Below are 25,693 nucleotides of genomic sequence, written 5' to 3'. Positions count from 1 at the left end.
AGAGTGTGCTTATTGGTTGGCAAGTGGACTTATGGAGAACGTCCCACTAATTCTGATTGACAGTTAACGTTCAGGTTTTATTTAAATTTTAATCAGGTACATTGACTCTGATAGATCAGGACATTACCCTGATAAATGAACCTAGGAATAACTGTCAACTATTTTGTTCAGTTGAAACAGGCACAATGTGAGTATATGCTCTTTTTATCTATAAAGAGCAGGATCCTGTTTATTGACAGGTGTAGTTTTCCGTAGCCAAAACTGCACCAAACTACAAGTCCCAATGACAATCCTGAACTGGTTGTCAGTGTAATTCCTTGCACATTCAGAATTATCCGGCAATTGTTGTCCAAATGTGGAATCACACCCAATATTAAACACTGTATTGCATGTTTTGCAAGTGCAGGCCAGTTCTGTAGTCAATAACCTCACTTGCTGTACACAGTCAAAGGGAGATGTTGTTTGAAATGATCTACATCACACCAGCACTGAAATTCATATACCATATCATCACTTGTTTGGTAGAAGGGCATTTTGACTTGATGGCAGCCTCCTGAATTGACAAACACTACACACGCTGCTATGCACAGCGAAAAAGTTAGTTTCACCTTTTGCTCAAAATTTTAAGATGCCTTACTACTCCAGGGTGATCTAAGGTAGGCTGTACACTTTTCAGGACTACTGGAAGAAATGATATGATCAAGTTATCTAGTATCCTGTAGGATGGCTTTGATGGGTCATCATCCAACATCAAGTTTGCAGGGCAAACAAATGGATCTGGCTCTATTTATAAAGTTGCTGATAAAGCCATTTATATATAGTGTGTAGGATATATATACTGTGCACAGTGACCAGTGAAGGTTTGCAGTGAACAGTAGCACAGAACCCCCTGGAAAATTTCCCAACTGGGACATTGAAGAAAAGCAGATCATTTGATTTTTCCATTTCAAATATGGATCTGACTGCAGCATGGAGCCCATTAAGACCTGTAAGGAAACTCTTAAAGCTACAGATTCAAACATAAAAACATGTTTCATCTACATGTTGGAAATAAGAAAAGGTCAGAGGTTAAGCATCGTTCCAATGAAGACACATTGGTTTCCCTTTGAATTGGTGCTCTTGTGAGATGTTCTGGTGAGTGCAAGATGAAAAGCCTTGACAATATGTGTCTTTTTCAGCAACTTCAATAAAAACTTACAGAGTGGAGCTTCTTTCTCTAGAAAAAGTCTGAGGAGTGGCCTGACAGAGTTATCTAAAATAAAGAATGCATTTAATAGGGTTAGGGAAGAATTTCCACTTGAGGGAAGTCCAAAACCAGGACCAAGAATATAACAGTCACTAACTAAACCAATGAGGAATGTTATGGAGTTGGATACAGTATTCAAGAATTGGAAGGCAGGAAGTTAGAATTTGTTGGTAAAAATGATTGTGGGGAAAAATGTGGCATGGTCCCTTTGTGCTTTGTCTGTGCTTGGAAGTTTATAAATGCAGGTACAGAGTGTGTGCCCGAATGGAAACATTTTGTATAGAACAGCCAAGCAGAATTTTTTCTAAGACAAGAAGTTTGAATTCAGCCAATTAATTTAAACAAAGCACCTAAAAACAGAAAGCCAATTGAATTTAAATCTGATGGTAAGCAAAAACCAAAGGAACTGCGGATGTTGTAAATGAGAAACAAAAACGGAATTTGCTGGAAAAGCCCAGCAGCTCTGGCAGCATCTGTGAAGTTAAAAACTGAGTTAATGTTTCGAGTCTGGTGATACTTCCTCAGACATTGATTCTGTTTTCTCCTCCACAGATGCTGCCAGAGCTGCTGGGCTTTTCCAGCAAATTCCGTTTTTGTTCCGTTAAATCTAATGGTGTTGACAATTTGAAACCAATCATATTTTAAGAATTTGATTATGTCATTGAGGGTATTTAAGACGAGAGCATTTGGGAACTGCCACCTGCCAGAGTTAGCACCATCCAGCTCTCAGAGAAAGTCCATCTAATTAATCAAAGGTGCTACCATATTTTAGCACAAAGTCCTCATTGAAGAAATTATAGAAATAAAATATGCCTGACAGCAGAATTGGCGGAAGAAAGGCGCTTGTGAAGAAACTGGAAATGACAGAAAATTCCAGAAAACAGTCTGCGTGAAACTGGAGAGATTAAGTTATAATTTATTGCATCTTATTAATTGAGTTTATATTAATGGGGTTTCTCTTTATTTAAACAGCCTTCTAGTAGAATTTAGACCAGTTAGGGAGTAGTTAGTAGTCTAAGGGAGAATTGTCGGTTTCTAAGTCATTTTGTTAATTTGTTGATTGTTGGGTTAAATAAATAAATTGTTTCTACTTATTTGGAAAGTGGAGATCCGAGATTTTTCTTTCTTTTAATAGGTTACGAGGGAACGACGAGCTTCTCTGGGTGTTTTGGGGGTGTAATTATTCCAGGGGTACCCTTACTCCTGTCATAACAGATTGGGGCTTGTTCAGTTATCAGTGGGGTTTGGCCATTCCCTGTCATAACAGGAGTTCAGTAGAAATCTCTTTACCCTGTGGAATGTCAAACTTATTCTTACAAGGATAGTTCAGCTAAATAATGCAGGAGCACTTAAGGGGAGGCTGCACAAACACGAGGGAGGAAACAAAAGGAAATGCAGACACAATGAGTTGAAGAATTCTTTATGTGGATCACAAACCACCAGCACAGTCTAATTAAACTGTACCTGTCTTCTGTGTCGGAGGTTCCTTTCTTTTAATATATTGTTCAGTTCCTGCACAGTTAGAACTGTCTAAACCTGTCTATGCTGGTCCACATCTCTCTATCTGTCTTTACCTTTTTATATCTGTCTTTACCTCTTTTAACCTGGCCTTACCTGTTTATAATATTGTTGTTTGCTCCAGTCTATATATTTTTATATTTGTTTTTGTACCTGTCTGTAACAATCTAATACTGTATTTACAGGCTTCTACCTGCCTTTACATGTTTCAACTTGTTTATAGCTGTTTTTATTTGTCTTTACGTGCTTAAAAGCAAAATACTCGAGAGGCTGGAAATCTGAAATAAAAGCAGAAACTGTTGCAGAAATCCAGTTTTGAAGAAGGGTCATATTGGATTTGAAGCATTAACTCTGTTTCTCTCCCAACAGATTAGGGCGGCACGGTGGCTCAGTGATTAACACTACTGCCTCACAGCACCAGGGACTCGCGTTCAATTTCAGTCTCGAGTGTCTGTCTGTGTGGAGTTTGCACATTCTCCCCGTGTCTGCGTGGGTTTCCTCCACTTGCTCTGGTTTTCTCCCACAATCCAAAGATGTGCAGGTTAGGTGGATTGGCCATGCTAAATTGTCCCATAGTGTTCAGGGATGTGTAGGTTAGGTGGGTTATAGGGGGATGGGTCTGGGTGGGATGCCCTGAGGTTCAGTGTGGATTTGGTGAGCCAAAGGGCCTGTTCCCACACCATGGGGATTCTATATTGTCAGACATTTCTCCTGCACTTCCTGTTTTTATACTTGTGTTTGCCCATTCAAACCTGGCTCTACCTGTTTATAGACTAGGTTAGATATATCTTTACTGTTTAGACCTGTTTTTTCTTGCCTACACCTGTTTGTACCTGTCTTTACCTGCCTGTATTTGTCTTAACGTGTCTATACCTGTCTTTACTGGCCTGTACCGGGACAGCACGGTGGCTCAGTGCTTAGCACTGCAGCCTCACAGCACCAGGGAGCCAGGTCCAATTCCACCCTCAGGCAACTGTCTGTGTGGAGTTTGTACGTTCTCCCCGTGTCTGCGTGGGTTTCCTCCGGGTGCTCCGATTTTCTCCCACAGTTCAAAGACGTGCAGGCTAGGTGGATTGATGTGTAGGTTAGGGGGATGGGTCTGGGTGGGACGCTCTGAGGGTCAGTGTGGACTTGTTGGGCCAAAGGGCCTGTTTCCACACTGTAGGGATTCTATGATTTACCTGTCTTTAGCAAAGTCTGAACATGTTTACCTGTCTGTACCCCGCTGTGCCTGTATTTACCTGTCTGCACCTGCCCATGCCTGTATTTACCTGTCTGCACCTGTCCGTGCCTGCATTCACCCGTGTGCACCCGTATTCAACTGGATTCACCTGTCTGCGCCTGTATCGCCCGTCTGCACCTGTCTGCGCCCGTCTGCACCCGTATTCACCCGTCAGTGCCTGTATTCACCCATCTGTGCCCGTATTCACCCGTCTGCACCCGTATTCACCAGTCTGCGCCCGTCTGCACCCGTATTCACTCGTCTGCACCCGTATTCACCTGCCTGCGCCCGTCTGCACCCGTATTCACTCGTCTGCACCCGTATTCACCTGCCTGCGCCCGTCTGCACCCGTATTCACCCGTCTGCACCCGTATTCACCTGTCTGCACCTGTATTCACCTGTCTGTGCCCGTCTGCACCCATATTCACCCGTCTGCACCCGTATTCACCCATCTGCACCCGTTTTCACCCGTATTCACCCGTCTGCGCCAGTATTCACCCATCTGCACCCATATATAATTGTTTGGGAATGTACAAACATACAAATTAGGAACAGAGGTAGACCATTTGATCTCTCGAGCACAACGCACCATTCAATAACATCATGTTTGGTCTGTATTTATTTCAAATTCCATATTCCTATCCATGCCGATAAGCTTTGATTCTTGTGAACCTAAGAAGGCTGCAGGAAGATTTATGTGGAGCATAAACACCAGTACAAACTAATTAGAATGAACATGGCTTGCCTCTTCCTTTCTGTCCTAAATAGGCGATACCCAATTGTAAAACATTTCCCCCTTACTCTGGATTCTTCCCCCAGAAGAAAACTCCTTTCCAAGTCCACCTTGTCAAAACCATCCTGGATCTTGTATATCTCAAACATGTCACCACTCACTCTTCTAAACTCCAGTGGACACACACTGTCCAGTCTTTCCTCATAAGACAACCCACTTATTCCATGTATCGATCTCCTCTGATCCATTTCCAAAGCATTTACAGCTTTCCTTAAATAAGGAAACCAAAACTGTACACAATATTAGAGATGTAGCCTGATCAATGTTCTTACTTTTGTGTTCAATTCCTCTCATTTTTCTTAATCATTTGCTGTATCTACATGTTAAATTTTTGTAACTCTTGCACTACGACACCTAAATCTTTCTGCATGTTTCTGCTGTTCTCCATTTAAGTAACTGTCTGTTTTTGTGGTCTTCCTGCCAAAGTGAAGTAGTGTGTGCATTTTTGGTTTCCTTATCTCAAAGATATTACTGTTGTAGAAGGAGGGCAACATAGGTTCGGCAGACTTGTTCCTGAGATGATGACGCTATCCTCTGAAGGGAGACTGAGGAAACTGGGCCTATATTCTCTAGAGTTTCGAAGAATGAGAGATAACCTCATTGAAACCTATAAAACATTTAAAAGGATAGACAGGTAGATGCAGGTAAGGTGTTTCCTTTGGTTAGGGAGTATAGAATCAGGAGCACACAATCTTAAAAAAATAGTTCTGAGCTGAGCATTTTCTTTATACTCAGAGGGTTAATGAGCCTTTGGCATTCTCTGACACAGGGCTGTGGAAGCTCAGCATTTGAGAATATTCAAGGTAAAGATTATCTGTAGCATACAGGGTCATGGAGATTGGGATGGGGTGTTGGATCAGCCATGATGGGGCTGATTGGGAAGGGTAGGCTCAAAGGGAGCAATGGCCTCCTGCTCTTCCAATGACCTATATATGTGGCATCTTATCAAGTACAGGACATCTTCCAGGTTCCCCTTTATCCACAGTCTGTGTTACATCATCAAAGAACTTGAATAAGTTGGTTAAAACATATTTCCCTTTCATAAAACTATGCTAATAGTTCACAATTATTGAGTTTTTCTAAGTGCCAGCTATAACAGCCCCAATGGTAGGTTCAAACAGCTTCCTCATAACAGATTTCAGGGAGGTGATGGCCTGGTGGTATAATCCAGAGATCCAGATAACACTCTGGGGACCCGGGTTCGAATGCCGCCAAAGCAGGTGGTGGAATTTGAATTCAATAAACATCTGGAATAACAGTCCAATGATGACCGTGAATCCATTGCCAATTGTCGGAAAAACCCATCTGGTTCACTAAAGTCCCTTATGGAAGAAAAGTGCGATGCTCCAGACACATAGCAATGTGGCTGACTCTTAACTGCCCTTGGGGCAATTAGGGATGGGCAATAAATGCTGCCTGGCCAGCAATATCCTCTTCCCATGAATAAATAAAGGAAAATATATATCAGGGTGGCCTACAGTTTCCTGTTTGCTGCTTCTCTCCCTTTTTGAACAGTGATTATATTTGTTACTTTCCAGTCTGACAGAACTTTCCACTTTCTAGAGAGTTTTGGAAAATTAACACCAACATGTTTGCTACCTTTTAAGGCACCAAGTTAAGTCCATGAGGACCCGGAGAATTGTCATCTCACAGCTACTCAGTACTACTTCCTTTATCATGGTCATTTCACCAAGTTCCCTCTGCATTCCACTCATAATTAATGACTAGCATCAGAATTATCTTTGTAACAAGTACAGTGAAATTAAAAGCAAAATACTTGCTCATTTCATGTGTTACTTCCTTATAATCTACCCTTCTCACTCTCTAGAAGACAACTCCCTTTGCTTTCCCAGATAACAAAGTGCAGAGCTGGATGAACACAGCAGGCCAAGCAGCATCTCAGGAGCACAAGAGCTCATGTTTCAGGCCTAGACCCTTCATCAGAAAAGGGGGACGGGGAGAGGGTGCTGAAATAAATAGGGAGAGGGGGGAGGCGACGGAAGATGGATAGAGGAGAGGATAGGTGGAGAGGAGACAGACAAGTTAAAGGGGCGGGGATGGAGCCAGTAGAGGTGAATGTAGGTGGGGAGGTAGGGAGGGGATAGATCAGTCTGGGGGGGACGGACAGGTCAAGGGGGCGGGATAAGGTTAGTCGGTAGGAAATGGGGGTGCGGCTTGAGGTGGGAGGAGGGGATAGGTGAGAGGAAGAACAGGTGAGGGAGGTGGGGAAAAGCTGGGTTGGATTTGGGATGCAGTGGCGGGAGAGGAGATTTTGAAGCTGGTGAAATCCACATTGATACCATTGGGCTGCAGGGTTCCCAAGCGGAATATGAGTTGCTGTTCCTGCAACCTTCTGGTGGCATCGTTGTGGCACTGCAGGAGGCCCAGGATAAACATGTCATCTAAGGAATGCGAGGGGGAGTTGAAATGGTTCGCGACTGGGAGGTGCAGTTGTTTTTTGTGAACCGAGCGGAGGTGTTCTGCAAAGCAGTCCCCAAGCCTCAGCTTGGTTTTCCCAGTGTAGAGGAGGCCACACCGGGTACAGTGGATGCAGAATACCACATTAGCAGATGTGCAGGTGAACATCTGCTTGATGTGGAAAGTCTTCTTGGGGCCTGGGATGTGGGTTAGGGGGGAGGAGTAGGGGCAGGTGTAGCACCTCCTGTGGTCGCAGGGATAGTGCCGGGTGTGCTGGGGTTTGAGGGGAGTGTGGAGTGGACAAGGGAGTCACGGAGAGAGTGGTCCTTCCGGAAAGCAGATAGGGGTGGGGAGGGAAAAATGTCTTTGGTGGTGGGGTCGGATTGTAAATGGCGGAAGTGTTGGAGGATGATGCGGTGTATCCGGAGGTTGGGGGGGTGGTATGTGAGGACGAGGGGAGCTTGGTTTTGGTTGTTGTTGCGGGGAGGTGGTGTGAGGGATGAGGTAGCGGGAAATGCGGGAGACACGATCAAGGGTGTTCTTGACCACTGAGGGGGTGGGGTGGGGAAGTTGGGGTCCTTGAAAAATGAGGACATCTGAGATGTACTGGAGTGGAACACAGATGCAGTGGAGGCGAAGAAATTGGGAATAGGGCATGGAATGTTTGAAGGAAGGTGGGTGGGAGGAGGTGTATTCTGGGTAGCTGTGGGAGTCGGTGGGCTTGAAATGGATATCAGTTTCTAGGTGGTTGCCCGAGATGGAGAGAGAGGGAGGTCCAGGAAGGTGAGGGATGTGTTAGAGATAATCCAGGTGAACTTAAGGTTGGGGTGGAAGGTGTTGGTGAAGTGGATGAACTGTTCGAGCTCCTCTTGGGAGCACGAGGCAGTGCCGATACAATCATCGATGTAACGGAGGAAGAGGTGGGGTTTGGGGCCTGTGTAGGTGCGGAACAGGGATTGTTCCAAGTAACCTACAAAGAGACAGGCATAGCTTGGGCCCATGCGGGTGTCCATGGCCACCCCCTTTGTCTGTAGATAGTGGGAGGAATTGAAAGAGAAGTTGTTGAGGGTGAGGACGAGTTCGGCCAAGCGGATGAGGCTGTCAGTGGTAGAGGACTGGTTGGGCCTGCGCGACAGGAAAAAGCAGAGGGTTTTTAGGCTATCTGCATGGGGAATGCAAGTGTGTAGGGACTGGATGTCCAGAGTAAAAATGAGGTGTTGGCGACCGGGGAATTGGGGGTTCTGGAGGAGGTTGAGGGCGTGGGTGGTGTCACGGACGTAGTAGGGAGTTCCTGGACCAAGGGGGAAAAAATGGAGTGCAGATAGGTGGAGATGAGTTCCATGGGGCAGGAGCAGGCAGAGACAATAGGTCGACCAGGGCAATCAGGTTTGTGGATTTTGGGAGGAAGATAGAAGCGGGCGGTGCGGGGTTGGGGAGTGTTGAGGTTGGAAGCTATGGGTGGGAGGTCAACTGAGATGATGAGGTCATGGATGGTATTGGAGATGATGGTTTGGTGCTCGGGGGTGGGGTCATGATCAAGGGGGCGATAGGAGGTGGTGTCGGAGTGCTAGCGCCTGGCCTCAGCCATGTAGGGGTCAGTGCGCCATACTACAACTGCACCTCCCTGGTCCACGGGTTTTATGATGATGCCGGGATTGGAGCAGAGGGCTGCACGTTCTGCGGGGGAGAGGTTGGAATGGGTGAGAGGGGTGGAGAGGTGAGGCGAATGATGTCTTGGTGGCAGTTGGAGATGAAGAGGTTGAAGGAGGCTAGAAGGCCTTGGGGTGGTGTCCAGGAGGAGAGTTTGTGTTGGAGGCAGGTGAAGGGGTCAGTAAAGGGAGGGTTAAGCTCTTTGCTTTCCAATTTTCTTTTTAAATACCTATAGAAACACTTGCTACCTATTTTTACATTCCCAGCTCGCTTCCTCTCATAGTTTAATTTCTTTTTTCTCATTAATCTTTTGCACATTAGGTGGCACGGTGGCTCAGTGGTTAGCACTACGGCCTCACAGCGCCAGGGACCCGGGTTTGATTCCAGCCTCAGGCAACTGTCTGTGTGGAGTTTATACATTCTCCCCTGTCTGCGTGGGTTTCCTCTGGGTGCTCCGGTTTCCTCCCACAGTCCAAAGATGTGCAGGTTAGGTCGATTGGCCATGCTAAATTGCCCGTAGTGGTCAGGGGTGTGTGAGTTATAGGGGGATGGGTCTGGGTGGGAATATCCATGGGGCAATGTGGACTTGTTGGGCTGAAGGGCCTATTGCCACACCGTAGGGAATCTAATCTCTAATCTAATCATTCTCTGCCATTCTTTAAATTCTGATTAATTGTCTAACACACCACTCAACTTGTGAGGAATTATATACTTTTTCTTTAATTTTGATACTTTCTTTCACTTAAATCCCCCAACCCTTAGGGCTTTTCCTTGCAATAGGAACATACTTGCGCTGAGTTGACTGAAATATTCCTTTAAAATGTCTATTGCTGTGTCTCTATTAATCTATCCCTAGCTTAGTTTCACAGTTCACTTCAACTGCTCTGCTTTTACGGAAAATACAATGGAACATACAAAGCAACAAGATAATTGATTAGGGCTATGCAGAACAAATTAGTAGGACAAACTAAGTATGTACGAATGGAAAACAGTAAGAGTAGGTTAGTCAAGTCAAATCACGTGACATAAAGGTAAACGGGCTGAGGGCCATAATACTAACTTACTAATAGCACTATTGAACCCATTTAGAATTAAAATCAGGCAGATTGGTAATAGTTGACTAGAGTAACGTAATAAGGAACAGCTGTATTCTTCAAAGCATCATCATATTGCTGAGCTGTGTGAAAACAAGGACCGTTTGACAGTTAGACTGGCGTGACTTTAACCATGAACAAAGGGACTGCAGTTGAAATACTAAGTAAGAAATTTACAGTAGCAAGGAATGATATTGTAAAAATTTCTGAGAAATGGGCAGAAAGAACTGAGAAGTTATTGATTAAATGGCCAAAGGAAGGTACTTTTGATATAAGCATGTGCAATGAAACGGAAGGGTTAATTAAAAACCACAAACCAAAAGATAAATCTAAAAAGTGGAACAAGAAGAGACAGCAGGAAGCAGAGATATTGAAACTTTTTAGGAAGGAGGGGGAAGAGTTGAGAAAAGCTTATGAGTGACCAGTTGTGACCGGGAGGGGTGCCAAAGAACAGATTAATCAGATGTGAGTTTGCTCGCTGAGCTGGAAGGTTAGTTTTCAGTCTTTTTGTCACCATTCTAGGTAACATGATCAGTGAGCCTCCGACAAAGCACTGGTGTTATGTCCCGCTTTCTATTTATTAGAATAAATAGAAAGCCGGACATAACACCAGTGCTTCGTCGGAGGCTCACTGATGATGTTACCTAGAATGGTGACGAAACGTCTGAAAACTAACCTTCCAGCTCAGCGAGTTAGCTCACATCCAGAACCTCAACCTGAGCTACAAATCTTCTCAAAACTTGCTAGATTAATCAGACTTCAGAAGCACAGGAACAAGGAAAGGAATCCTCTCAATATCCAAACTTGGAGGAACTGGATAGACCCCCTCCCTACTCAGACAATGGGAATACGAGACAGTGTCCTGTTATAAGGGGAACGGTAGAGATAGAGGGAGAATTGGAATGGGAAAGCGGCGAAAAAGAGAAGAATGCTTTAAAGGAAAGAAGACAGACAGTAGGACAGATGATGACATTTTTGGGGATGGCAGGATTTAGTTCAGACTGGATTGGAGAATATGCTGTAATTATGGCGTCCCTGAGGAAAATAATGAAGGAGGCCGGACATTCACACCTGAGGAATGTCCTGCAATGGAATGAGGAAGCTGCAACAGCTTTTAACACCCTTAAACAAGCTCTGCAGTCAGCTCCAGCATTAGCCTTGCCTGGCTATGAGAAGCCTTTCCACCTGTACTTGTCCAATAGACAGGATGGATACGCTGCTGCAGTACTTACACAGGAGGCAGGCGTAGGGGGACCTAAGCAACCTATTGCACACTATAGCACCCGACTAGACAAAGTGGTTCGGGGATATCCACCATGCTATCAGGGGCTAGCAGCTGCGTATTCTGCATATGAAAAAGCATCCTTTGTGACGATGAGCTACCCTATTGTCCTGCATACACACCATAAGGTAGTAGAATTGTTAGAGAAAGGACAATTTGTATTGACACCTGCCAGGAAAATGGCATATCGGACGTTACTCACTTTCCCCGACATAACTATACAGAGATGTGCTACCAGGAACATAGCAGACTATGTTCCACTAGAACATGAGGGAGCACCCCACGATTGTTGGACTTGTTGGGCTGAAGGGAAAGTAACGACATTCGCTAAACTGAGGGCTGATTTACAATCTGAGCCACTGCCTGACAAAGATAAAAAGGTCCTATTTGTAGATGGCTAATGCTATAGAGATTATGATGGAAATCATGCAGGATTTTCTGTTGTGCTGCAAGAACAGTCCCAGTTTAGGACAATCAAGCTGGAGGCTTGCCCACAACCCTGTTCAGCACAAGTGGCTGAGATCAAGGCATTAAGAGCAGCATGCGAGTTGATGGGAGGTGAGAAAGCAGACATCTACACTGATTTGGCTTATGGCCATGGGGTATGTCCCCTGCTTTAGGAAAAGTAACGGGGATCCCATACAACATTACCTGCAAATTGTAGAATTGACAGCTGCAATGATGAAGCCAAAAGTGCTAGCTATCATTAAGTTACATTATCATTACTATCATTAAGCTCACAGGAAAGGGAATGGTATGGTGATAAGGGGTAATCAGGCAGCAGATGAGGCGGCTAAAATAGCCTCTGGGTGCACCTCAGCTGTCATTGTGCCCCAGTTGTGTTTGGATCCGGAGCCTGCAATAGCTGACATCATTGCGATCCAAAGTAGGGTAACCTTAGCAGAGCAAACACTGTGGAAACAAAGAGGGGCCAAGAAAAACCAAGACGGCTTGTGGTGCACAGGCGACGGTTTGTGGGTGGCTCCCACCCCTTTGTTGACGGCCCTTACTTCAGAGGCGCATGGGCTAGACCACTGTGCCAAACGGGAAGTGATGAGCAAGATAAAAGGGGACAGATTCTGGTCACCTTACTTGCAGGCCTCAGTGGATCACATGCTGTCACAACGTGAGGTCAGCGCACAGTACAACATTAGTAAGGGGAATAACCACGCCCATAGGACACACACCAGTACCCGAGCGCACATTTAAGCACTTGGTGATTGACTATGTGGACGTGATAAAGACGATGCGTGGGAAACAATATATGTCAGTAGTGATTGATAGGTTTAGTAGATGGGTAGAGGTGACTCTGTCCAAAGACTCAGGAGCAGGGACAGTGGTGAAATTTTTGACAAATGAAGCTATTCCAAGGTTTGGTATACTGTCAGAAATCAGTTCAGACAATGGATCTACATTTATTCAAAAAGTGGTTAAGTTGGTGCTGCAGACCTTGAGAATTAAGCAAAGGTTTGGATGTGTGTACCATCCCCAGTCACAGGGCATGGTAGAAATTAATGGCACCTTAAAAGCCAAACTGCATAAGATTTGCGCAAGCACCAACCATAATTGGGTCGATGCACTGCCACGAGCACTAATGAGTTATCGCACGCAGACTAATCGCGTGACAAATTTAACACCGTATAACGTGCTTACTGGTGGACCCATGCCAGTGCCCAAGTGAAGGGGCCCATATGAAGGACCCAGCTTGGAACAACTGGAACTAGAACTTAAGCAGTATATGCAGCAACTAACTATGATACATGAGTCTATCCACACACAGGAGAAGCAAAAAGAGCCGGTGCCCGACTCAGAGGAAGGACCTATTAAACCCGGAGGTCGGGTGAATGTGCGGGTCTTCCGGAGGAAGTGGAATGAGCCAAGGAGAGAGGGACCTTTCACAGTGGCCAAGGCGTCGCCCACAGCTGTTCAGGTGGAAGGACGACACACATGGCACCACCTCAACCATTGCACCAAAGCTGTCCCACAGGTGCAGACTGACTCCGGAGCTGAGGTAAGTGGGGGTGAGGAAGAGGCTGCTGAGAGCGGGCAGGATACACAGGAAGCCAGCACTTCTCAGCGGGGCATTGAACAGTCGGTGAGTAAGAGCAGTTGGAGAGCACTGCCAACTCTGGAGCTATTGGTGATGCGTCTGTGGCAGGTAGTTCTTCTCCTAATGGTGAGATGGGAGAAGGAGTGGGAGAAACCACAGCTGCACCCCTCACCAGCGCCGGAGTTTCCTACCCATGTGCAGACTTGGAAACCATCACCTTGGCAGGCCTGGCAGATCTGGCCCCATAGTGTCACTAATGTGCAGGCCACAAGGCAGAGAGAGGTCAGGAGCGTGGAGCTCATGTCCCTAGAGTGGACACGTGCCTGTGATAATTATTGGTACCAATGGGCGAATTACACAGCAGTGATACTGACCAGACAGGACTGTTCCCTGTGCGCCAAGGCAAAACCATCATACTTTGTTCTCCCAATGCCTTATAACTCATCCACCTGCATCCATTGACCCAAATGACTCATCATCATACTTGCAGCCCCATTGCCCTTTCTGGTGCCTTCTCCTCCAGGCTTCCACATTCTTTCAACAAGACGACTCGGGGAGGCAGCACCTCCAACAGTGGTGTGGCTATAGCACTCCTTGGTCTACCAGTAAAACTAATCACACATTCCCCAGGACTGTTTTTGACATACGTGAAGGTTTGAGCTTTGAATGTTTCAAACGAAATGGCTCTGTGCCAGTGGGCCACTTTGGAGGCCTTTATAGAACATAGAACATGACAGCACAGTACAGGCCCTTCGCCCCCGATGTTGCGTCGACCTGTCATACCGATCTCAAGCCCATCTAACCTACACTATTCCACGTACGTCCATATACTTGTCCAATGACGACTTAAATGTATTTAAAGTTGGCGAATCTACTACTGTTGCAGGAAAAGCGTTCCATTCCCTTACTACTCTGAGTAAAGAAACTACCTCTGACATCTGTCCTATATCTTTCACCCCTCAATTTAAAGCTATGCCCCCTTGTGCTCGCCGTCACCATCCTAGGAAAAAGGCTCTCCCTATCCACCCTATCCAATCCTCTGATTATTTTATACGTCTCAATTAAGTCACCTCTCAACCTTCTTCTCTCTAATGAAAACAGCCTCAAGTCCCTCAGCTTTTCCTCGTAAGACCTTCCCTCCATACCAGGCAACATCCTAGTAATTCTCCTCTGCACCCTTTCCAAAGCTTCCACATCCTTCTTATAATGCAGTGACCAGAACTGTACACAATACTCCAAGTGCGGCCTCACCAGAGTTTTGTACAGCTTCACCATAACCTCTTGGTTCTGGAACTTGATCCCTCTATTAATAAAAGCTAAAACACTGTATGCCTTCTTAACAGCCCTGTCAACCTGGGTGGCCACTTTCAAGGATCTGTGTACATGGACACCGAGATCTCTCTGCTCATCTACACTACTAAGAATCTTACCATTAACTCAGTACTTTGCCTTCCGGTTACTCCGACCAAAGCGCATCACCTCACACTTGTCCGCATTAAACCCCATTTGCCACCTCTCAGCCCAGCTCTGCAGCTTATCTATGTCTCAGCCCACTATTGACATTGAGGTTGACACAACCTTTGGTGCTGTCCTGAATTCCCAACACGCCCCATTAGCAGATACCTGGTGGCTGTGTGGTCGGAAAGGGTGGTTGTGTCCGACACTTCCCTACGATTGGGATGGTATTTATGCTCGGGTAATGCTCCTTCATGAAATTGTTGTGTCACCACGAGCTCAGCTTGATGCTCTATCGCAACTGACCTTGTGCCGCCCTAAACGACAGTATGTCCCTGATCCAGCGGTACGACTTGATAGCATAGGTCAGCCTAGGGGCATCCCCAACGAGCTTAAAGCCCGAAACGAGATTGCACAGGGTGGGAAGCTCTTATCCCGGTTATAGGGGTTAGCAAGAATACTGAATGGATTAATTTCATCTATTACAATCAACAAAGATTTATTAACTACACTAATGATGCCTTCTCAGCCTTGGGAGAGCAGTTGGATGCAACTACCAAAATGACGTGGCAAAACAGATAGGGTCTGGATTGGATGCTAGCTGAGAAGGGAGGAGTATGTGTAATGTTTGGGGAACACTGTTGCAGCTTTATGCCTAACAATACCAGTCTAGAGGGGTCATTTACGAAGGCGATGGAGATGCTGAAGAGCCTGAGGCAGGAGCTTAAGGACAGCACAGGCTTTGGCCATCAGGTTTTTGATTGGTTGGAAAGCGTATTGGGGGATGGGGGGCTTGGTTTGCCAGGATCCGCATTATTATAGGTGTCGTACTGCTTGTCATCGCACTTGTGTTTTGCTGTGCTCTACTTCTTATTAAGTCTCTTCTCTTTCACTGTGCGGCAGCTCCTGGTTGTTTCGACAACCTCCGGACAATCCCCCTCTTCCGGTGAGGTTTCGCTACTGTATTACAATGATCCGATGTCCACGGAGGTGCAGAAGGCCTGTCGGGACAAAGGCGCCTGAGCTGTTTTTATGAAGTGCGTGGGTTTAGATTGTAAGGGTACTGGGTCTTTTTTCCAGCCCTGGCTATTGACGGGCAGGTTTTTGGCCCAGTGACTCTAGGGACGAGAGGAAGAACCCTTTAAGAATTAGACCCTGACATTATTTCTGCCCACTTTTGGGTCTGCAACTCCCCATTGGCTAATATGGGTCTAGTCTTATTGTCTTCTTTCTCTAAATGTGACCAGCAGGTCTCAAAGGGGGGAATTTATGGAAAATACAATGAAACGTACAAAGCAATAAGATAATTGATTAGGGCTACGCAGAACAAATTAAGTATATATGAATGGAAGACAGTAAGAGTAGGTTAGTCAAGTCAAATCACGTGACATAAAGGTAAACAGGCTGAGGGCCATAATGACATCATGTAATAGATTAGGTGGTATTAGATGGTACGAGGAGTACTGGAACAATGAGAGCACAGTGTGGTTACGATAGTAACATCATGTGATATGTAATCTCAAATATTGAAGGCCATGATGACCTACTGTAATAGATTAGGTGCAAAGTAGGAGGCCGTTGCGGCAGAAAATAATCATAGTCTAATAAATTGAGAAATCATTGTAGCAGAGATAATTCAGAAGACAAATACCTTAGGGAGATAACACTAATTAACACAATTGGTTATGCTGATAACCTGAGAAACAGCATGATAACTGAAAAGGTATAAAAGATAACAAGCCCCGAGGATTGGGGGCGATCGGGAAACCATTTTCTGATTGTCACAGCTTTTGTTTGCAAATAAAAGTTTAACATCGTGAAGAATTCTCTACACCTCCTGGTGATTCTCCATGACACTTTCAAGCTCACAAAGTTGTCGTTATTTAAAGATTAAAATACTAGTTTTAGACCCAATCTTCCCCCTTTCAAACTGAATGTAAAATTCACTCATACAGTGATTGCTGCTACCTGCTGGTGTCTTCACTTTGTGGTTAATTAATCTGGTCACATGACACAGATTGAGTGCAACAGTTGCTCAAAGAAATGATCCTCCTCCTGGCTACCAATCTGATATTCCCAGTTTCTGTGTAGATTAAATCATCCGTGATCATTTTTACCCCTTTATCACAAGCACCCAATATTTATTTTTGTCCAATATTGTTATTACTGTTTGAGGGCCTGAAGACTCGCCGTACAAATTACTAATTTTCCCTAATATTCCTCAACTCCACGCATGCCGATTCCATATCTGATCTCCTGAAAAAGTCATCTCTAACAGTTGCACCAATGTCAACGTGAATTAACAGAGCCACTCCTGTACTTTTAACGTGCTTCCAATTCTTCTTGAATGGTATATATACCTGACAATATTCATTTATCTGTTTACACCTATCTTTATTTCTTTATACTTGCTTTTATATCTTTCTACCTGATTATATCTTTTTTGTTCTATTTTAACTTGTTTGTACATGACAATACGTGCAATATTTCTTTATACTTTTCCATACTTGTTAACACCTGTTTATTTTTTTCTAACACTTGTCTAATGTGCATAAGAAATCATGAGTTTTTTGAAGAAGAGGATTGATGGGGGAAGAGCAGTTTATGTAATCTATATGGACTTCAGGAAGGCATTCAGGGTTCCTCATGGTAGGCTGGTTTGCAAGATTAGGTCACATGGAACAGAGGGAGAACTAACCATTTGGCTATAGAACCGATTCGAAGGTAGAGGACAGAGGTTGGTGTTGAAGGGGTTGCTTTTCAGACTGGAGACCTGTGACCAGTGGATCAGTGCTGTGTCCACTGCTTTTTGTCATTTATATTAATAATTTGGTTGTGAACATAGGAGGTTTGTTTCGTAAATTTGCAGATGACTCCAAAATTGGAGGTGTAGTGGACGGCGCAGAAAATTACCTCAGAGTACAATGGGTGACACGGTGGCTCAGTGGTTAGCACTGCTGCCTCACAGCACCAGGGACCTGGGCTCGATTCCACCTTTAGGCAACTGTCTGTGTGGAATTTTCATGTTCTCCCTGTGTTGTGTGGGCTTCTGCTGGGTGCTCCAGTTTCCTCTCTCAGTCCAAAGATGTGCAGAGTAGGTGGATTGGCCATGTTAAATTGCCATAGTATTCATGGGCGGTAGATGGGATAGGATGGAGGGATGGGTCTGGATGAGACCCTCCTTTGGAGGGTCGGTGTGGACCCGTTGTGCTGAACAGCCTGATTTCACACTGCAGGGATTCTATCTTGATCAGATGGGCCAATGGGCTGGGGAGTGCCAGATGGAGTTTAAATCAGTTAAATGTGAGGTGCTGCATTTTGAAAGGGCAAATCAGTGCAGGACTTATACACTTAATGGTAAGGTCCATTGGAGTGTTGCTGAACAATGAGCTTGGAGTGCAGGTTCATGGTTCCTTGAAAGTGGAGACACAGGTAGTAGGATAGTGAAAGCGTTAGGTATGCTCGGCTTTATTGGTCAGTGCATTGAGTATTGAAGTTGGGAGGTCATGTCACGGCTGTACAGGACCTTGGTTCAGCCACTACTGCAACACTGTGTGTAATTCTGGTCGCCCTGCTATAGGAAGGTTCTTGTGAAACTTGAAAGGTTTCAGGCAAGATTTACAAGGATGTCACTAGGGTTGGAGGGTTGAGCTCCAGGGAGAGTCTGAGTAGACTGGGGCTATTTTCCCTGGAGTGCTTGAAGTTGAGAGGTGACCTTACAGAGGTTTATAAAATCGTGAGGGACATGGATAGGATAAATAGACAAGGTCTTTTCTCTGGGATGGGAGGAGTCCAAAACTAGTGGGCATAGGATTAAGGTGAGAGCAGAAAGATTTAAAAGGGACCTAAGGGGCAATTTTTTCACGCGGAGGGTGGTGTGTGTGGAATGAGCTGCCAGATGAAGTGGTGGAGGCTAGTGCAATTACAACACTTAAAAGACATCTGAATGGGTACACGAATAGGAAGGGTTTAAAGGAACATGGGCCAAAAGGTGGCAAATGGGACTGGATTAATTTAGGACATCTGGTCGACATGGATGAATTGGACCGAAGGATCTGTTTCCATGTTCTATATCTCTATGCCTGTTTATACTTGTGTTTACCTGTTCATACCTTTCAATGCCCATAAGAATAAAAGTGTATTTTAAGACTAAGATTAGAGAAGGACACATCTATAAACAAGACTGAATAATGAGCAAGAATAGCCACATGTACAAGAGCTCCAAAACGTGGCAACAAGCAGGTGACAAAGTGAGAGACAAATGGAGTTCCAATCCAATATTAATTCATACTGGAATACTGTGGACTGAAGTAGACAGGACAGGTAAGTTACAAGTTGCTGTTACCCAGGTTTGATTTGATTTATTATGGTCACATGTACTGAGATACGGTGTAAAGTATTGTTTTGCGTGTTTTCCAGTCAAATCATACCTTATGATTTGTGAAATCGTATATCAAGGTAACAGAACAGAATGCAGAATATAGTGTTACAGCTACAGAGGAGGTGCAGAGAGAGATCAGCTTTAATATAGGTCCGTTTATAAATCTGATAACAGTGGGGAAGAAGCTGTTCTTGAATCTGTCGGTATGTGTTTTCAAATTTTTATCTTCTACCCAATGCAAGAGTGTGGGAGAAAGTACGACCTGGGTGGGAGAGATCTTGGATTATGTTGGTTGCTTTCCTGAGGCAGTGTGAAGTATAGACAGGTCAATGGATAGAAGGCTGGTTTGTGTGATGGACTGGGCTGTGTTTACAACTCTCTGTAATTTCTTGCAGTCTTAGGTAGAGCAATTGCCAGACCATGCTGTGAATGCATCTGGACAGAATGCTTTCCATGGTGTAGCTTCGATATCTAAAAGGTCTTTGAGGATATCAAAGTACATCAGAAGATGCCTAACACACCTCCTGACTAATGGGAAATGCTGACTTAACAAAAAAGTTTCATTTAAGGGGAGGTGATGACCTAGTGGTATTATCATTAGACTATTAACCCAGAGACCCAGGTAATGTTCTGGGGACCCAAGTTTGAATCCCGCCACGACGGATGGTGGAATTTGAACTCAATAATAATCTAGAAATAAGGGTCTAATGACGACCATCAAACCGTTGTTCATTGTCAGGGGAAAATCCCATCTGAGTCACTAATGTCCTTTAGGGAAGGAAATCTGCCATGTGACGCCTACATTAGACTTTACAGTTACCGCAGAACCTTTCAAACTGGAGGGAAACTCACTGTTCTCAATCTTAAGGGAATACTTGTAAAGAGGAGCAGGTTAAGGAGCCTATAACAAGGAAGCACAGATACAAAAATAAACACAACGTCTTTAAAATAGTAGTCAGGAGAGATTGCTTCACAGACAGTTGTGAGGATTTAGAGATAATTTTCAAGGTTATTGCATGAGACAGAAAATTATGGTTGGATAGGGCTGAAGGGAAATGGGAACAGAAAATGTCATTCAGAAAGTTTGTTTACATTGTAAACACCCCCCGGGACTGACCTGGCTCTTTGTTCTGAGGTCTCTATATTTCTATCAATATGAAGCCAAAAGAGCGTGATTGCAGGTAACAAGGTGTAGAGCGGGATGAACACAGCAGGCCAAGCAGAATCATAGGAGCAGGAAAGCTGACATTTTGGGCCTAAAAGGTCTTCTGAAGAAGGGTCTGGGTCCGAAATGTCAGCTTTCCTGCTCCTCTGATGCTGCTTGGTCTGCTGTGTTCATCCAGCTCTACACCTTGTTGTCTCAGATTCTCCAGCATCGGCAGTTCCTACTATCTCAGAGAGTGATTGCAGGTGGGATTAAACAACAAAGGTTCTCTACACAACCAACCAAGGGAGGGATTCCAAACTGAGGTGTCAAATTGCAAACCTGCAACAACATGAAGCCAATACTTGGCAGAGTGTCAGTGAACATTCTCCAGGCCTAGGCCTGAAACATCAGCACCTCTCATCCTGCTTGGCCTGCTGTGTTGCTCTAGCTCTACACCTCGTTATCTCAGTCTCCTGCTCTTACCTGTGATACCTGGTGGACCTGGGAGTCCTGGGTGTCCACGACCTTTCTCACCTCGATCTCCCTTCTCTCCTTGTTTTCCTGGATTAAAAAAAATGCACAGATTAGGTGACACATTGCAGAACCAGCTGCAGAACTTCAAAATGAGTCAAAGCACAATGATTGAACTTAATTTGTTATATTAATGAGCGAAGGATTCTGCTTGACCAATATATTGTTTGGTCATATTGTCGTACAAATAATGAATTGGGTGGTAGTCAGTTTAGCTCAGTTAGCTGGACGGTTGGTTTGTGGAGCTGAGGTTATCATGAAGGACTCTCCTTCTCAATCTCTCCCTCGCTGCCTGAGGCATGCTAGCCCTCAGGTTAAATCACCACCAGTCACCTCTCTCTAATGAGAGAGCAGCCTTATAGTCCAGTAAGGCTATGGCACCTTGACTTAAATGATTTGGGGTTCTGAGAAACTTCTATCATACTATATCAGGCAACTCAAGCTGTGATCCCATAATTGGCCCAGTTGTTATCTGCTCCTCGTTAGAATATCCCCATCCTTAACATGCCTTTGTCACAATTAGATTAAAAAAAATCAAATTCCCTCCACTGTGCCCGAATACCTCTCAGTCACAGCCTAAGAAGACTGCTCTCCCACCACTGCACCATTATAAATTCATTTACCACTTTAGTCATCCTTTGGTCTCTCTCAGCAAGTTTACCAATTCAAGATTCATAGACTCAGGCTCATGAAGTGAGTGCTCTCTAGAAGCAGAATCCAGCCACTCTAGACTCACTTCAGGGCCTTCACAGCTCACAGCTGAGAGATCTTCATCCTGTCAGTGCAATCTAGAGCTGAGCTGTGCAGATCTGTAACTACTGGCCTATGTTCATACAGCAAATAGATTTTCAGATGGTTAGCACTGATCAACTAGGTAGGCATAAAGGAGGAAGAGGGCCAGAGTATGGAAAAAGCTGTAAGACTGGCTTGTTAATAAACTCTACCCACAAAGAAATATTTCTGTCTCACCAACTGGTATGGACCCAGACTGACTAACAGAAAGTGAAGACTGGAAACCAAGAGCCCTTCTCATTCAGAAGATTGTAAGTGGAGTTACTTTTGAGAAGAATGGCTGAATTGAAGTGCAAAGTATCTGAATATGACATTCTATTCATGTTGTGTGAAGTTGAACATTACATTAAAATGAAGTGGATAATGGGCAAGGTCTTTACCTTGGCATTGTGACTTCCTACCGAAAGATCAGAGGTAAAGCATTCTCGTCAAGTGGATATTGAGAAAGATTTGGAAACTCTATCAAACTTTATAAAAAGGTGATCTATTAGATAGAAACATGGACAGGCTTTGATAAATTTAGAAAGCTGCAGGATAGATATTCTATGTTACGTCTGATTGACTAGGCTGACACGGAGGATGGCAGGAATGTCCTGTGAGCAGGCATCGGTTTAACTTAGCCTGTATTCACTAAAGTTGAGAAGAATGAGAGGGGATCTGATCGAAACATATAAAAGTTCTAGCAGGCTGGACAGATTAGATTCAGGAAGGAGAATGTTTTCCCTTGTTGATGAATCTAGAACCAGGGGATCTAATTTCAGGAAACAGGGTAGACGATTTAGGACTGAGAAGAGGAGAAATTGTCCACCACAAATGGCTATGGAGGCCAAGTACTGAATATATTCAAGCAAGAGACAGGCACATTTTTAGATTTAAAGGCATCAAAGGGTTTGTGGAGAAAGCAGAAATGTAGCATTGAGACAGAGGATCAGCCCATGATCATTCTGAATGGTGCAGCAGACCCGAATGGCTAACTCCTACTCCTGACTTCTATGTTTCTATAAAATGGAATTTAACAGACCACTCACATGTTTGCAAGCGGTCTATTTGGAGATTCCTCATTCAGTTCTTGACTTTAAACTGTTGGACTCTGTCAAGGTGTTAAACGTGGATCGCCTCTTAGTATTAATTGGAGTTAGATATTCAATAAGAAGGCATTTTTGGAACAAATCTCTGAAGCCTTAAAATGAACTTAGAAAATTTCATTCCCGGGGGCATTCATGGGTCAAATGTGGCATTCAGCAGTGACGCAAAGAATGGAGAATTCTCTGGTACTGGCAATGCAGGACTACCCAGATACAGGCTGAAGGTGTCAACAGAGGAGAAGAATTAGAACCAAATGGGATGAAGATGTCTGGAAATAAAGAATGGGGAAGTATAATAGAAAAAATTAACCACAGGAATGTCTGTAGTAGAGTCAACAGGCCTTTGAGATGCAGCCTGAGTTAGCACTATACAATGAAATGTCCTAAATGGAAAAGTACTTTTTGAAAGGTTTTCGCAATTTTGCACAATTTGGAAGGTTTGGGAGGAGAAGATGGTGACGCTGTTCAGGAACAGGGAATTGTACTAGCTCCAAAAAGCTTCAGCCCAGTAATGAATGTTTTAGTCATAGACTCATTCAATTGCACTGTGTCGGACAATGGATCCTCTGTGATGAAGGGTCTAGGCCCAAAACGTCAGCTTTTGTGCTCCTGAGATGCTGCTTGGCCTGCTGTGTTCATCCAGCTTCGCACTTTATTATCTTGGATTCTCCAGCATCTGCAGTTCCCATTATCTCGGATCCACCCCATTAGTGTACAGTGCCTAGTTACAGAGATAATGAAGACCCAAGTAAAGTGAAGAAATTTGAGCCTTTTACCTGCTTTGGGTTTGAGATGACAACGTGCCGAAATCACGAGAAAGGCTGGTGATTCAGTGTGAAATAGCTAAGGCAAAACATTTTACCAGTACAGACAGAGCATCAAAAGCCTTTACTGTTCATCAGGCTGACTGTGAAAAAAGGGTCAGATGAAACTTGACATGGGAAGACACCATATTCCTTTAACAAGGCCTAATTTCTCTCAAAATATTAAAAAGGTGTGAATGGGATCAGGCATAAACGGGTTCAGAAGACAGAAGTCTTCAAACAGGCTAATTTCAGAACCAGTGGTCACAGGCTAAGGAAATGGGGTAGGCCATTTAGGTTGAAGAGGAGAAATCTCTTCACCCAGAGAGTGGTGAGTCTGTGGAATTCTCTGCCATGGAATGCAATTGAGGTCAAAATACTGAATGGTTTCAAGAAGAAATTAGATATAGTTAGTGTCATAGAGCCTTCAGCCGGCCCACCATGTCAATGCCAACCAACAAATACCAATCTACACTAATCTCATTTACCTGCACTTGATCCATAGCTAATGTGCCCCCTGGCATTTTAAGTGCTTACCCAAATGCTTAAATATTGCAAGAGATTCTTATGATGTACTGTGACTACGTCTCTCATAATTTTGTGTACCTCAATCAGATCACCACACAGCCTCCTCTGCTCCAGGAAAAACAAACCCAGTCTATCCAGTCTCTCTTCACAAGACTTTTCATCCCTGGTTACATCCTGGTGAATCTCCTCTGGACCCTCTCCAGTGCAATCACATTCTTCTGATAATTTAGCAACCAGAACTGCACACAGCACTTCATCTGTGCCCTAACCAATGTTTTATAAAGTACAACAAGACTTCATTGCTCCTATATTCTATGCGTCAGGTAATGAAGGCAGCCATCTCATATCCCTTCTTCACCATCCTGTCTATCTGTGCTGACACATTCAGTGATCTATGGACTTGTACATCAAGGTCCCTTTGTTCCTCAGCACTCCTTACCATTCACTGTGTATATCCTTCCCTTATTGGACCTCTCAAAATGCATCACCTCACACTTATCAGGATTAAATTCCATCTGCCATTGCTCTGCCCAACCTACCAGCTGATCAAAATCAGACTGTAACCTGAGACCATCCTCCTCACTATCAACAACACTACTAGTTTTCATGTAATCTGCAAGTACACTAATAATACCTTCTATATTCACATGCAAGTCGTTAATGTGTATAACAAACACCAAAAGACCTACCACCTAATCTTGTGGTACATTGCTGGTCACAGGTTACAACAACAGCCCTTCATCATCACCTTTTCCTTCCTATTTACTAGCCTATTTTAGATCCAGTTTGCCAAATTACGTTGAACCTCATGGCTCTTGCCTTTTGGGGCAGCCTTTCATGTGGGACCTTGTCAAAGGCCTTGCTGAAGTCCATGTAAGCCACACAAACTGCACTACCCTCATCAGTAGATTTAGTCAGCTTTTCAAAAAACTGAATTAAAGTAATCAGGCTGGATCTCTCTCTAACAAGAATGTGCTGACTATATCTGATCAATCCCTGTGTCGGTTATCCAATCCTTCAGAATTTTTTCCAACAGTTTCCTGACCATTGACATCAGACTAACTGGTTGGTCATTACCTGACTTCTCCCTGCTGCCCTTCATGAACAAAGCAATCGAATTAGTTGTCCTCCAGTCATCTGGAAGTTCACCTGTGGCCAAGAAAGTATTAAATATCTCTGCCAGGCACCATCAATCTCCTCCCTTGCCTCCTATAGTAGCCTGGGATGCTTCTCATCAGGCCCTGGGAATTGATGTACCTTGGCATGGTCTAGAACCTCACCACCTCAAATGAAATCTCCAGCTACCATGTCTTTCTCCTTTGTGAAAATACATGAGAAGTATTCATTCAAGATCTCATTAAAGCGCACTGGCTCCATGCACAGGTTTTCTCCTTGGTCTCTAACAGATCTCACTCTTTCCCTGGTACTCCTCTTACCCTTAATATACTTATTAAAAGCCTTGGGGTTTTTCCTGATCCCATCCACCAAAGACATTTCGCAGCCCCTCTTTTACACCCTCTATACTTCTGAAGGGCCTCGCCTGTTTGTGACATATGTTTCGTTGTTTTTCTTTATCCAACTCTCGATATCCCTTGACATTCTCGATATTCTGCCCTTGGCCTTCACGCTTCGATAAAGGAAGAAACAGGTGATGTGGTGATGGATACGATCTGGTCAGTTATGCGTGTAAACGTCTCC

The 25,693-nt window shown here is 44.4% G+C and overlaps 1 protein-coding gene across 2 annotated transcripts in view; it reads right to left on the bottom strand.

Moving 5' to 3' along the window:
* Nucleotides 1-25,693, bottom strand: part of col9a2 (procollagen, type IX, alpha 2) — a 188,009-nt gene that overhangs the window by 7,283 nt on the left and 155,033 nt on the right. For both annotated transcript variants that reach the window (XM_048558361.2, XM_048558363.2), the window contains exon 31: nt 20,740-20,817. In XM_048558361.2, the coding sequence (XP_048414318.1) occupies nt 20,740-20,817 (78 nt within the window). The remainder of the gene's footprint in view (nt 1-20,739; nt 20,818-25,693) is intronic.

The sequence above is a fragment of the Stegostoma tigrinum genome, chromosome 24, assembly GCF_030684315.1.
Source record: "Stegostoma tigrinum isolate sSteTig4 chromosome 24, sSteTig4.hap1, whole genome shotgun sequence".
Taxonomy (NCBI): domain Eukaryota; kingdom Metazoa; phylum Chordata; class Chondrichthyes; order Orectolobiformes; family Stegostomatidae; genus Stegostoma; species Stegostoma tigrinum.
Note: the sequence above shows the minus strand (reverse complement) of the source record. Positions and strands in the feature narration are given on the sequence as shown.